Here is a 15,140-nt window from a genome sequence, read left to right as displayed (position 1 = left end):
TCATCTGCACTTCATGAAAATAGGGCTTGAATTGAATTACTTGCAAGGCTGCCACTTGTACTGATGTAGGTTTTCCGGCCTCTTGTTGACCTTCACACAATTTGTTGTGCACGTAGCAAGACATACAAATATATTCATGAGTGTAAATATAAATTCTTATCTATTGTATCAACTACCTGCCAAAACATACATCATTCTTTATGAGATTTCTTTGATAATGTCTTATTGATATAGGTATTGTAGAAGAAATGTGCGAAGAGCATGAAATAACTGAGGTACATTAGGGAGGCATATTTTATATTATCATGGGTGGTGGAACACGACTCCCCCTTCTTGATCATCCTGTAAGCATATATGTTGACATAGCAACCGACAACCATTTGTAGAATCTGGATGGTCGTGATGGAGATGTTAACCCAACTTGGAATACGCATAAGCTTGGCTGCACGAACGGTGTAGTAGCTGTACATGATGGCGTGGACACAGGAATTGATGAGGATAAAGTAGCGACCAGGAGCAATGTAGTGAGCGTAGCTGTACCAGGAGTAAAGGAGGACAGTGATGTGGTGATACCAGTGGAGGAAGATGAGCCGTTGCTTGCGGAGCACAATGAACACGGTGTCTCCAAGTTCCGGAAGCTTGCTCAGGACAAACAGCCAGCACCAGAATCCGCTTACGCCTTTGTAGAAGACAGGATCACACATAGAGGCCTTCCACCCGTATGTCCTGACGAAGAAGAAGCAGTCGGTGACAAGACGAACAGCGCAGATCCAACTGAAGATGGCCAACATGAAGGACCAGGCAGTTAGAGCATACTGGAGGTTGTACCTGGGTCGGTTCTGCATCCATGCCTGAAGGCCAAAGATAACCACGATGTACACTGCACAAGACGTGAAAGACAAGGTCCAGTTGTTTTCAAACCAGGTTATTTGATCCTTGTAGTTGAAACTCTTCTCGAACGCGAAAACGGTGGTGTGGTTCGCATTCAGCCGGGTAGAAGCATCCACCGGCTCTATCCCCAGAGATGACATGGTTCCAATGACTGAATCCTTGATCAAAACAGTTTCGCAAAGAATCTAGATCGAGATGCACTTCTCGCAAAGCCTGGACAGAATCACACTGCACTGAAGTTCCAACACTGATTCTTTACGAGCAGTCTTAGCAGCAGTCGACTGGTGCCCCGTCTTGAAATAAATTGCAGGGATTCTGAAAGTTTTCGTCTGCTGTCAGAGGTCACATTAAAAACTGGTGTTCCGGGATAGATGATTCCTACTACAGATGTTGATATGAGCTGAGATGAGGATATTTTCTAGAATTCATAAACCCCTGGACACTCCCTCTTCGAAACCTTGACCGGGCGTGATATACTATAGCAACAGAAACAAGATCAAAGCCAAACCCTCAGCTCCGCCGCTGCCTCCTCCACACTTGAGTAGCTTATGAATATTCCCGGTAATATCTCACCAAGAAACACGATAGAAAGACGCTGGTTATTCTTTGATTATTACTCCCTTTGGAAGTTCCTATTGTAATAATTTTTCTGTTAATTTTGTTTCAAAAATGTATATTTAGAGTTTATATGCACATGAAAATAATTTTCCGATTATTCTATCATGCATCTAATAGTATTTTGTTGGTATAATATGGAATATATATATAATTTTAGGAAAGATTAGACAAAACAAAAAACTTCCGTTTGGTAAATGTACGGAGCACTGTCGGAGAAATCTCCATTCTGATTGGTTGATGGCATCAGGTGGTGCGATGCTGAAATGGGAGGAGCTGACCCGGTGAAGTCGAACACGTGAATTCTATCATCTCTGACTGCGATGGGGCGATAATTAGAGACAATAATGGAAAGCATTTAGATCTAGGGGTGAATTTCGACATAATGTTGCTTCGTAGGGAACATGAAATGTCAGTGACTTCACACTTCCACCAAATAAGTACAAAAATCAACACTTGTGAGCAACAGAAAACAATCTTGACTATATAATCTTTCACTGGCGAAAAATATATCATGGAGCTATCATTGCCCAACGGCGATCACACACGTGCTGTATTTGAAAAAGTTTGTTGACCTAATTATGATATTTCGCTTATCTCTAAACTGGGTAGCGCAGATACAGAGAGCGAAATTACTTCTGCAGGATCAGGATTTGCGAAATAAAGTTTGTTGACATCAATGGGCACTGTTTTTGGCCGGATGAAACGAACTATGTTACCAAAGAAAATGTTTATTTTTGCTGTGAAAATCATATTTCTTGTTAGTTCATGGAGTAGTGTAGAAGGTAAGTCGTAATATTTTCTGGAATTCATTTTCGGATAACATGGATTATTAATAAAAATGCAGTTGAATTATGAACCAAGATAAATGATGTGGTCCCATATCATTAGGAATTGTGTTGTAGGATGATGCCGGGGTGTATGGTGGATCGTATTACCGAACACTTTTCATGAATTTGATCATATCAAACACATTATTCCAATAAAATTCACCAAACTTTCACCATAAATACACAAATACCTACAAAATATAAATATGCAGAAATTTTGCCGAAATTGTTTTTCCTTTTTACGACATCAGCTTCCAATCTGACCCCTGGCCCCTCTTCGAAAGTGAAATATTTTGGTCACTTGAAAAGGTATCGTATTACCGAACGTGTGTTTTCTATGGGAAAAGTTGGGAAAACAACAAAGTCACTGATGAGCTATTTTGACCATTTTTATTGTTTTGAGTATATAAAGACTTCAAAATTGTGTTGTTGATAATTTTTCATCATTTTTCTATTTAAGTTCCCTTTGGACAGTAGAGGCGCACGGCCAATATGGGAGACTCTCTCCAATATTAAAAATAAGGGAGACAATCTCCCATATTGGAGACTTGCTTTGCAAAAGAACAAAAGAAACAACACCAACAAAAGTATGATTTTTTCCACCCAAACTTTTGTCCCACCGAGGTCAGAAGCCCATTTGTTTTGTGTGTGGATGACAACAAAAATCCTTATAAAAACAAAAGTAGACGGTGAATTTTTAAAGTAGACAGTGAAAAGGGGTAATATTTCATGAGGAATCTGCTTATCACATTTTCATTTGCCGCCAAGGTAATCCTTTTTAAGCAAATGTAAACAAAGAAAATTGGTCTCCAAAACTGGAGACTGTCTCTGAAATTGGATACCAAAATTCTTTATGAAAGTCTCTGATATTGGAGATAATCTCTCTCATGGGAGACGGTCTCCAATATTGGCCGTGCGCCTCTACTGTTGGAAGGAAGTTGCAAAGGTTTGAGCGTATTTGATTATTTTCTGATGCATCTGATGCGCGCGTTCGATAATACAAGGCCGGTCGGTAATACAATCACTATACTAGGTCTACTTCGCGGACTTTTCAAAAATATTCATCAGGCTTCAATTTTTTCACAAAATAATCACAATTTATACAAAACCAATTCATGAAGTAATTGCCACATTAACTGCAAGATCGTAAACTATGAAATCATTGACGAAAATGTAAAATAGTAAAGGGGTTTCGCCACTTGTTCACTGCTAGACAGCTGGCAGCCGTCTGTTTCGAGGAGTTTTTTAACATTTTTTTAATAATATCTCCTCGTACACAGATGGCTCGCTATCGTGCAGCCACCATTAGGGGACTTGCAATGCAAAATCCCCCCGTCGGGGCTCTTCAATTTTTGTCTTTAATGAATAAAAATTTTGAAAATTAACGCAACCAAAATGCAAATTTATATTGACTCTTGGCATTAATTGCCAAAAAACGGCGAAAAATGAAGTTGAAAGGAACAAAAACAGTGACTTACCTCGGCTGTCGCGCAAATTCACTTCCCCGTTTTATCCGATCTTAAGTACATAAACATATGGCCATTGAGTCCCCTGTACAGATCGCGCTAGAACTTCGGTCTCTGTATTTGGTGAGTGAAGCCAACGGAGTTCATCTGAACAACCAACGAAACAGAGACCGAAGCTTTTGGTCTAAGGTAGGACTATGGTATGCCAATGCTGTATTGAGCACACACTTTAAAAAAATATCACTTTTGTTACCAAAATTACTAACTTCCATACAGTTGCAATTCATTTTTCATTAGTAACTTGGGAATAATTTTTGTATTCACCAGAGCACTCAAAAACTTGAATTTTGGGCATATTTTTGTGTACACCCTCTATTGGTGGAAAGTAATATGGCAAGAAAATTTTAATTTTTCAATCTCTATTTTTAATTAAGAAAAAAAATAATTTAAAAAATCAAATTTACATAAGAGCCCCGTTATATGATAAATAGCTGTAATGAAAACTGACAGTGTAAGAAAATCAAGCATTTGTCCCATAGAAAAGGAGAAAATAAGCCAAACATTGCCACCCTTATTTTACCACACATGGAGATGTAACTGAGAACAAGGTTATATCATAACCTTGTTCATTGAATGAGTGGGTTTCGCTGGTATCGCGATCTCAAATTTCTAATCCAATCGGCAAATGCGCACTGTGCTGGAAAACCGTTCTGAAAAGTGTGACCTAACTTCGCGGACCAAAGTTTTTGTGGAGATTTATAGGGTACATGTAGCAATTAGCAAAGATGCACAAATGTCAAATGACAGAATTCTTTTTTTATTCAAGTCCTAAAATTAAATAAATTATGCTAAATTCTAATTATTATTTATTTCAAATCTTCTTACTCTTGATAGAATTTTTTCTTTTATTTTCCTTCCTTGTTATTATCTTTCACTTTCTTCTTTCATTTGTATTTTTCTTCCTTTAAAAATATATTTCTTTTTGTCTTCTCCTTCTGGAAACAGTACAGACCACCGTCTGGTGTATTGTACTGGTGAGGTGCAGTGTGCAAGTGTATGTAGGCCTACATCATATGATAAAAATATTGCGTACACCATGCAAGTAAAAACGACCACTGTTATTAACCGAGCTGAGTCTTTGTACCTCTTGCTTAAAGATGTGTAGAGAGGTACAATTAACTGTGCTTTGTGGGAGAGTTCCAAAGTCTTATTGAATCTGGGAAGAAGCTCCTCTGGTAGACAAGTGTTCTGGCAAAGGGATCTTCTGAGAATGACCTCTATCAGAGCTACCAAGTCTCGCGCATTATGCGTGAGACTCGAGCATTTTGGACTCTTGTTCATCCCCTCAAATCTCTGTCTCACGCAACTATCACAGCCTATCCCCATATACATTGTACACAATGTATGTAATCTCACTCAGATTCACAGAAACCCACGCATAGCTGGTCTATGGAAGGATGTGGATGGAGTGAGGAAGGTACACTGTAGGTGGGATGTCAATGAGTGAGCTGGTAATGCGGTAGATAATCACCACCTCGGCCTGTGCCCTACGCTCTTGTAAATTTGTCCATTTGAACTGGTTCAGCATGGTTGCTACACTGCTTGTTCTACAGTCATCATTACAGACGAAGCATGCATAGCGTTGCTGCACCATTTCTTCCTTCCTTCCTTCCTTCTTTCTCTTGTTTGCCTTCTTTGTATTCTCCTTCATATGGATTTGCCATTTTACTGAAACATTAGATGTATGCAGTTTTAAACTTTATGCCTTGTTTATAGAGTTCTTAAAAATTGTCATGGAATTGATTAACTGATATATCCCCAATATAAAATTAAATCAGTCTATTATTTCATGTTTGTTTTGATTCCAGGCAGTGTAAATGAACCACCAATACAAAACCCATTGCAGAGAGGTGACCAAGGCACATGTCCAAACCATTTTGCCCAATTTTTCCATCAAATCTCGCAAAGGACTCGTTGGGCCGCATCCCAGGATGACTCTGCTGATATTGACCATCCAGCCTGGCCTTCTTCACCATTCCAACTGTTTGAATTGAGTGAATTATTAAAAGGGCTGAATGGATCCGCAGAAGAGCAGCCTCAGCCAGATCCAACACCATCTCCTAAATTCAAGTGTGGCAGCAACTACAACGACATCCAGAATGGCAGTCGTGGTGTCATCATGGTCAACAGCTCTGAACTTGTGCATCTCATATCACGGCGACCCAATGTGAGTGCAATCGTGAACTCGTCCATCGAAGCAAGTTCAAACTCGACAAACAACTCAAGCAAGCATTCAGAGAGTGTTTGTGTGGTAGTGATGTTCTTTGCCACATCCTGCCGATTTTCAGCAGCCACAGCTCCTCATTATAATGCCTTTGGGAGAGCGATGAGTGGGTTAGACGTCCTGGCATTTGATATCAATCAAGCAAATGGGTATGTTCGATTCATGAATCCACTCAGAAAGATCAGAATATTGAAAACTACAAGAAATTTGAAATTAACCCCAAAACATTGTTTATAAAGGAGAATGAAACCTTTGGAACAAGATAGCTTGTGTGAAGATCACAGAAAGTTTGAGAAAAATCGGACAAATAATGAGAAAGTCATGAGCATTTGATAATTGCAATCACTGATGCTATGGAGATTCTCACATTGGCAATGTGACAGAGATGCGTGATGTCACTTGTGAACAACTCTCCCAATTACTTTCTAATATATTTCACTTAAACTACCTTTTTTTATCATGTCTATCAGTAGATCATGTGTTCTTTCTATAGGAGGGCATGTAATACAGATTTTTAAAGAATACATCATGGATAAAGAGCTTGTATCACCATAAGAAAAAGCAAAAAGAGACATTTGGGGGTATTTTATAGTACATCACCGGGAAAGTTGTTCACTTGTGACATCACACATCCTTGTCGCATTGCCAATCTTAGGATCTCCATGGCATTAGTGATTGCAATATTCAAATGCTCATAACTTTTTCATTATTTGTCTGATTTTTCTCAAACTATTTGTTCTTATTCTTTGATTTTTCTTTTTTGACACAAGCCTACTTGCTCCAAAGGTTTCATTCCCCTTTACAGATTGGCAAAATTATTTTTGATGTATGTGCCTGGGCCTATGAATGTTTTTTTAACAGAAATATGGCACCATATATATGCTGTGGATCATCATCATCTTGCTTTGCTGATGTGGTTTACGGTACACCATGTGGAGTGTTATAGAAACAGTGGATAGGCGAGAAAGTGGAGATTTGAGAGTAGAGTATTCTTTCTTGAAAGTAGTCCTGAAAAGGACTGTAAACCAGAAGGAATGTTGAGGAGAACAGCTTGAGTAGTAGAGCTGATTAGGAGATGCTGGCTTGAGTCGGCGAGTAGAGATGATGAGTAGTAGAGAGACTCGACGTTTCGGACAGGTTGACTGTCCGTCTTCAGGAGAAAGAATACTCTACTCTCAAATCTCCACTTTCTCGCCTATCCACTTCTTCTCTTCTATCCACTGTTTCTATAACACTCCACATGGTGTACCGTAAACCACATCAGCAACTGTACATGCAGTCAGACCGCAGGTCCCTATGCTAATGAGCAAAAAGGCCAGATTCATCCAAATCATCTCGTGGCTGAATCCTCCTTGCAAAATCTCGTGATTCGTGAGATTTTCTTTCTCTAAGAATTTACCTGTTTTAACCTCAAGTTAAATGACATATTATTGCACCATCAGATAGAGTAAAAGTTACTCTTTCATATTGGTCATTTATTTTGTATACAATATTTTGTTGAATAAGTAAATTTCTGGCCTGAAAGTGTGCCTCAAAACTGAATTTTCTTCCTCTGTTTTCTTTTGCAAATTGTGCAAAACTTTTTATTTTGAGCCTCAATGATATCTATTTCACCATAAAGCTGAACTTCTGTACTTTCTCACAATGCCATTCTTGATATGCGGTACCTTTAATCGGGTCAAGATCACACTTTTCCCACCAAGGTACAAGACGAGATTTCTGAAATTTTGTACTTGCATGAAATCCAGAGTCCTGATTGGCTGGATAAGGTTCACAGAACAACAGGCGCGGGGTATTTGAGGAGATTACCACATGGGAAGTGTGACCTTCCCACGAACCCAGGCACTGGAACCGTTGGAATTTGCCACTGGGTGGTCTCTTTGACCAATCAGAGTGCAGTATTCTTGTTTTCAAACTGCTTTATGTACTTGGCAAATGAAAAGTGTGATCTTGACCCGATTAAAGCAATTCTTATTTTGAAACCTATATCATTTCAAAGCATACATATTCAGCTTTATCATGATATAAAAATCATTTGGGCTCAAACATAAATAAAGTGTGAAAATAGCAGCTTTTGTCAGGTGAAAATATTTATTTTGTAGCATATTTTAGATCAAAATTTTAACCTATATTACAAAATCTTTGAATAAATCCAAACTCATGACCTGAAAGAATGATTCTTCTTCTTTACAATGGTACCAAAGTCATGAAATTTGATGCACAATGAGAGCAGCAATGACCGAATGAAAAGAGGTGTTTTGGTCCGCATCAAGCTCATTAAATATGCAAAACATCTCAAGTCATGAATATCACTTGGATGAAAAAAGCCACTTTCTTGGGACCTGCAGTCTGACTGACATGCCACCATGCAAACCTTCAAACAACATCTGATCATCATGCTTGTTCATATACATTTTCTGTATACATGTACCTTCCCTTTTTGTTAGGATACACTTGTGCTTTCTGCACCCCATATATGTAGTTGAAAATGAAGCGAATTGGGAACATTTGGTGAACTAACATGATTGCAAGCAATATATGAATGAAATTAAGGTTTTAGTGGTGATGAGGATTTCATAAGGATGATGATATTGTTGATGATGATGATTATGATGATTACGTGTGGAGCGTTGTGGCCCAGTGGATTAGTCTTACTATGAAACAGAGGGTTGTGGGTTCAAATCCAAGCCATGGCGTGATTTCCTTCAGCAAGAAATTTATCTACATTGTGCTGCACTCAACCCAGGTGAGGTGAATGGGTACCCGGTAGGATTAATTCCGTGAATGCATGAGCGCTGATAGGCAGCTTGAGCTAAAGCCGGGGTAATAATGATAACATTGCCCCTCGGAATAAAACATTTCTCGATAGATGGCGCTATACATGTATAAATGCCTATCATTATTATGATGATGATAATGAATGATGAAGATATACATTTTAGTTGCATAGTCAGTAATACTTGTCTTGTTCTTGAAATCTCTTATGTAATCAGTAATACATTTGAAACTTTCTTATGAAAGTTTTCTTTTGTCCACCCAATGACAACTTTCGTTAATCTTTAATCTACATTACATTTAACGTGTATAAGTTATCAAACTTGTTAGTAAGAGGTTTATTGAATATGAGCTTTGATGCAATCTTTTCCCGATCGTTCCTACAGGGTAAATTCAAGGTATGGGATAGTAGCGGTCCCAAGCATCATATTGTTCCACAATGGCAAGCTAGCGGCAAGGTTTAATGAGAGCCAAAGAACACTTGAGAGCATGATGAACTTTGTACACAACTTGACCGGTAAGCAGAGTTACCATCTCTTTGAAGCGTTTCCCTGTTCAATGCCTATCTCCCAAATCCCCTTACTGCAACTGAGTCATACAAGACAAACGTGGGAGAGGTTCAGGGGTCCATTTCACATAACTACATAATAACTTATGTGCAATTACAGTTTTAAAGATAAATGCTAGTTTTGGTAACGATATCAAAATGAGTTCGTACAGAATCCAATGAAATGACCACCAAAGTGTCTGTTTGTATAAATAAAACGTATGTGCCAAAGGATTCTGGAAGAAATTGTGTAATTGCTGAGAAATCAGCAAATAAGCACAGGATTCGGGTAGAGCGTCGGGCCCGACATTCAAAGCAATAATTATACACTGTCCCACGTGCGCTTATCTGTGTTGGGGATCTTCAGTCTGAACATTTTTCAGCGTAGATTTCAAGATTTCACAAAGTTCAGTTTATGTAACTGTACCAGATCTAGATCCTCAATGATATACTGACAATTAAGCCTTGTTTTACAGACTTTCTCATGAAATCAGTGTTTACTGCAACTACTGGAATTTCTCTTTAAGCTACTGAAATCATTTGATTTGATTGGCTTGATAGTGCATTCGTTAAAGAAATGTGTAATTATATCAATTCTTTGTGAAACGGTAGACCAGTTTTTAACTGACATATTTTTATTCATCCCCTGGACATACACACCTGGGGAGCGTTCATGAAAGGACTTGTCGGATGTTTTATCTGACAAGTCCCATTTTTCCGACAGTTACAGTAGTAACAGTGCCTCTCGGCCAATCAGAATCAAGGAAAGATGTCCGATCTGATAATCTGTCGGTCAAATAAGTTGATGAAACACTCCCCAGGCACCAAATTAACTTGAATGGTTGGGAAATGAAAACTACAAAAAAAAAAACATTTCAGTACTTCATGTTCATTTTGCAATTTTTAATTGCATTCTGTGAGCATTCCAAATGTCCAGACCAATTTTGTTGGCCCTACTCTTTTGCTTATAGTTTATTTTTTTATGGTGAATTTGAAGAGGAAAATATCCTAGACAAGGTGAGCCTTTTTAGACATTTTTTTTCTGGTTGCACATGCGTACAACAACAAAACTGAGACCCCCCCCCGCCCTTCTCATGGGGAGAATATCCATCTGCATCCAAAAACTTGATCTGAATACTTTTATAATATTTGATTGACATTCTAACATCACTTGAAACATACCACCATTGCATAAGAGGACAATTCAAGATTAAAACACAAGCCACTCATAACATGGCCAGCTGCTGCTGAAATATCAGTAGGCGAACAGAGTTACCTAATTTGAAACCAAAAAGGTATTCTTGAATTGCCTTTTGATTTTCTTTAGAAATTAAACACATATTTAAACATATATTTTGGCCAGTGTACACTGTGCTTTAGATGAATGCGTGTGACAGGACCCTTTATGCACTTTAGTATAAAATCTACAATTTTTTTTCTTTAAAAGAAGGTCAGTGATTATGGGTTACTTGCATAACATCTTTTATAAGGTGATTATTCTCTACTAAAGTTGTCTTAGTTTTTAAAAATCCTTAATTATTTGATTACCAAGGGCAATAATGAAGCAGAAATCGTGTTTGTCCTTGGATTAGCTATCACCACAGATTAATACTATTTGTAGTTAACAAGAAAGACCACAGATGGATAAACACTGAGTCACAGCTCAAAAGAATTTGTACATTGCTTTACTTATGTTAGAAGCGCAAACCAGTGCACCATTGGTATGATATTTGCAGAAAAACCAAATATATATATATATATATATGTGGAGCGTTGTGGCCCAGTGGATTAGTCTTCGGACTTTGAAACAGAGGGTCGTGGGTTCGAATCCCAGCCATGGCGTAATTTCCTTCAGCAAGAAACTAATCCACAGTGTGCTGCACTCAACCCAGGTGAGGTAAATGGGTACCGGTAGGCAGTAATTCCTTAAGAAGCTGTGTGCGCTATGAAGGCCTAGCTTAGCCGGGTAATATAGGAGCGCCTTGAGCACCTAACAAGGTGGATATGTGTGCAATATAAATACCCTGTATTATTATTATATATAAAAGTTGTGTATGTATATGAAATATACATGTAGGCTTTCACTATTAAAATGAATGACAGTGATGATATTAAGATTTTTTGTTTTCAGATCAGCATTTTTTAAAATTTTGTTTATATAAGCTATCACAATTTCCATCAATTGTTGTTCAATGAAGGGCATAAATCAAAATTCAAAATTTATAATTCAAAATTAAGTATGATGAAGAATAAAAACAACAAATCATCTAACTTACTTTTTTGTAAATGATGGTTGCTGAGTGATGCTAAGCATGGTGTAGCCTACTATATCTCAGTTCTATCTTTATTGTCAACAATTTTGTGCATCCTATAGCAGAAATGATTGTATTTGGGGAAAAGATTGGATGATTAATGGCTCAAATTAAAGGTTTCTGCACAAAGTGCATGGGAATTAAAATGTTTGCACCGGTTATAGATTGTTTGTGTTGTGGTATATCGTTTCCGAATTTATCTGATTCTGTTAAATGTTAGTGTTTATGGGCATGGTTTCCATGAACCAGAATAAAGGAATTGGTATTTTTGTAGATCAGCTTTATATATCAAGCACTTTGTTTTGAGGTTTTACTTCTTGGCCATAATAATCAATTTAAGAGGATTTTTTTCATCATTAGTAGGATACTAAATCTTTAATAGGAAACTGTAAAGATGAAAGACAAAAAAACATAATTTTTTTATAAGCTTAAAGTTTGAAGGATATTTGGTTTTCAACTCATCGATGACAAAATTAAGCAAAATCCTGCTGTTAAAGCTTTTTTGGTAAATTTCATTCATTTAGCTGTCGTATGGAAAATTGTAATTATAATATGTTGCAAATTGTTACATACAATTTAAAGCATGTATACAGTGGATGTAAATGTATTGGAGTAGTCAATTCCAATGTTTGTATTTGTGTTGCAAAACCATGAAAATAATGTACATGCTTTAAACAGCAGTTTTGAACTTAATTTTTATTGTTCTCATTTTTTTTTAATTCAGGTCTACCAGTGAACAACTCCGTACAAGTCTCAGAAGAAGACCAAGAAGGACCTGTTCCTACCACAGCAGTTATAGGTCCAGATTACTTCCTCTGGTTCTCAAACACATTCTTGTTCCTGTGTGGACTGGGCTTGTTACAACAGAAAGTTGGAGCGGCGGTCAGAGCTAAGATCACTGCAATTCAGGATTACATCATTCAGGTCTGGAGGACGGGTGAGTTCTACGAGCAGGTGGGTATAGCAGACAACGACCAAGAGCCAATGAACAATGATGCTGCTGAGATTAGGTGATGAATGTCCTCAGTGCTCAGAGGACAGTTCAACCTGAGAGGATGGCGTGGTTGATAAAGAGGAGGTACCAGGGTACAATGATGCTTCTGAGATCAGATGATGAGTGTCTTAAGTGCTCTAAGGACAGTTCAACCCGAGATCTTTAGCCATCATTTTTGTCAACAGAATGGGAAAGTTGGCAAAGATGTACATGTAGTGCCAGTGTAGAATGACATCTCTGAGAGTGGGTGATGAATGTCTTCAGTGCTATGTGGACATTTCAACCTGAGATCCTTAGCCATCAGACTTTGGAACAAGATGGCATAGCTGACAAAGATGAAGTGCCAGTGTAGAATGACATTGCTGAGAGTGGGTGATGAATGTCTTCAGTGCTATGTGGACAGTTCAACCTGAGATCCTTAGCCATCCAATTTGTGAACAGGATGGCATAGTTGAAAAAGATGAAGAGCCAGTGTATTATGATGCTTCTGAGATCAGATGATGATCTCCTGAGTTTGTGAAGATATCAACTTTGGATCCTTGCCCATATGCTTTTACAAGCAGACCGAGTGACACTGCTGATAATTCTAGCAAATGAAATATGTTCCTTACAAAATCCCAAACCTATGACTATTCTGTCCGTGGGACTAGTCAGCATGGCCATTTTGAATTTAGGAGAAGTCCTTGTTTAGATATTCAAGTGCTTAGAAATGGTGCAAAATGTCAACAGCAAAAAAAGCTGTTTTATTTTTTTTTTCATCAAGCATATAGGCCTACAGGAGGCTGCCTGGCACGAAAATATGAAAGAAAACAATGAACAAAAAGTATTTTTGCAGTTCCATGTTAATGATCTTAATCTCTGGGACATTCAGGGAGTTAATTTGTGTCAATGTTGCCGATCCTCATGTTTTGACCTTCTGATTTTTTTTTAAATAGATATTGTATGTTTATAAATGTTAGAAAGTGCAATTTGATTTTATTTTGAAAAGTGATTGTTTTACATGCCATCCAAAATGTCATTTTCAATGTGTGCAATCTAATTTGTCATTCTTTCTGTTAGGGGGTCTTAATTATTTTGAGCAAATGTATTATAACTTGATTCATCATTCATGATTAAAGGACAAGTCCACCCCAACAAAAACTTGATTTGAATAAAAAGAGAAAAATTCAACAAGCATAACACTGAAAATTTCATCAAAATCGGATGTAAAATAAGAAAGTTATGGCATTTTAAAGTTTCGCTTATTTTCAACAAAATAGTTATATGAACGAGCCAGTTACATCCAAATTAGAGAGTTGATGACATCACTCACTCACTATTTCTTTTGTCTTTTATTATACAAAATATGAAATATTTTTATTTTCTCGTCATTGTCATGTGAAATGAAGTTTCATTCCTCCCTGAACACGTGGAATTCCATTATTTTAACATTTTGTGCTTCAGGCAATGAGGTCCTAATCATCAAATTCGTAAAAATTGAAATATTGTATAATTCAAACAATAAAAAACAAAAGAAACAGTGAGTGAGTGACGTCATCGACTCTCTCATTTGGATGTAACTGGCTCATTCATATAACTATTTTGTTGAAAATAAGCGAAACTTTGAAATGTCATAACTTTCTTATTTTACAACCGATTTTGATGAAATTTTCAGCATTATGCTTGTCTGATTTTTCTCTATTGATTTAAATCAACATTTTTCTGAGGTGGATTTGACCTTTAAATAATTTTGTCAAATACCTTAGACATCAGATTCATACATGTAGGTTAATTGAAGTTACCAAGATAGAAAGTGTTGGTGTAATAGGTCCCTGGAGTGATGAATATAATAGTTTTCTCCACCATGAAAAATAACGTATGAGAAAATAATCCTAGTAAATACCACAAGCACACACAGTTGATGTTCAAATTCACATTTCCTGCCTCTCTCAGTTGGATCAAACTAAGCCTAGAGTTCCCAGTTTTCTGTAATACGGAAGAGGGAAAGAATTCACAGAACTGAATGGAAGATAGGCCCCTCAAAGTTGATTTATGAAAAATACTTTGAAATCATGACAATCGTAGCAGAATCAATAAAACAAAACCAAGCATAAGTGGAAAATCTGCCGCTCTAACAGTGTTTGATCTATGTTTATTTGAACTGAGGTTTTTCTTGAGATTTTTCTTCTTATCAGTTGTTTTTTACATGTGACCAGAGAGAGTGGAATATAGTCATTCGAACATGGAAGAACATGGTATTTTTTTATTTTACAAAATGAAAATCTTGAGACTGTTAGTCACTTGGACCATGTTTTATTTTCTATCAAACTTAAATGGGAATCCAGCCTTGGCCATAAAATGTTGTGTTGGGAGGAGAAAAATAACTTAAGCAGAATGGTGAAAGTTTGAAAGGAATCGGACAAGCAATGGGAAAGTTGTAACTGCTT

The 15,140-nt window shown here is 37.3% G+C and overlaps 2 protein-coding genes across 2 annotated transcripts; one reads left to right on the top strand and one right to left on the bottom strand.

Annotated features, from left to right (window-relative positions):
* LOC121432261 (elongation of very long chain fatty acids protein 6-like) lies at positions 1-1,445 on the bottom strand. The gene has a single exon (XM_041630121.1). It carries the CDS (start codon positions 1,029-1,031, stop codon positions 192-194), a length of 840 nt encoding a protein of 279 aa, XP_041486055.1. The 5' UTR covers positions 1,032-1,445; the 3' UTR covers positions 1-191.
* A 309-nt stretch (positions 1,446-1,754) lies between these two features.
* LOC121432260 lies at positions 1,755-13,455 on the top strand. The gene is made up of 4 exons (XM_041630120.1): positions 1,755-2,291; positions 5,671-6,235; positions 9,248-9,378; positions 12,445-13,455. Exons 1-4 carry the CDS (start codon positions 2,186-2,188, stop codon positions 12,732-12,734), a joined length of 1,092 nt encoding a protein of 363 aa, XP_041486054.1. The 5' UTR covers positions 1,755-2,185; the 3' UTR covers positions 12,735-13,455.
* Positions 13,456-15,140: the final 1,685 nt, after the last annotated feature.

The sequence above is a fragment of the Lytechinus variegatus genome, chromosome 18 (assembly GCF_018143015.1).
Source record: "Lytechinus variegatus isolate NC3 chromosome 18, Lvar_3.0, whole genome shotgun sequence".
Lineage (NCBI taxonomy): Eukaryota > Metazoa > Echinodermata > Echinoidea > Temnopleuroida > Toxopneustidae > Lytechinus > Lytechinus variegatus.
Note: the sequence above shows the minus strand (reverse complement) of the source record. Positions and strands in the feature narration are given on the sequence as shown.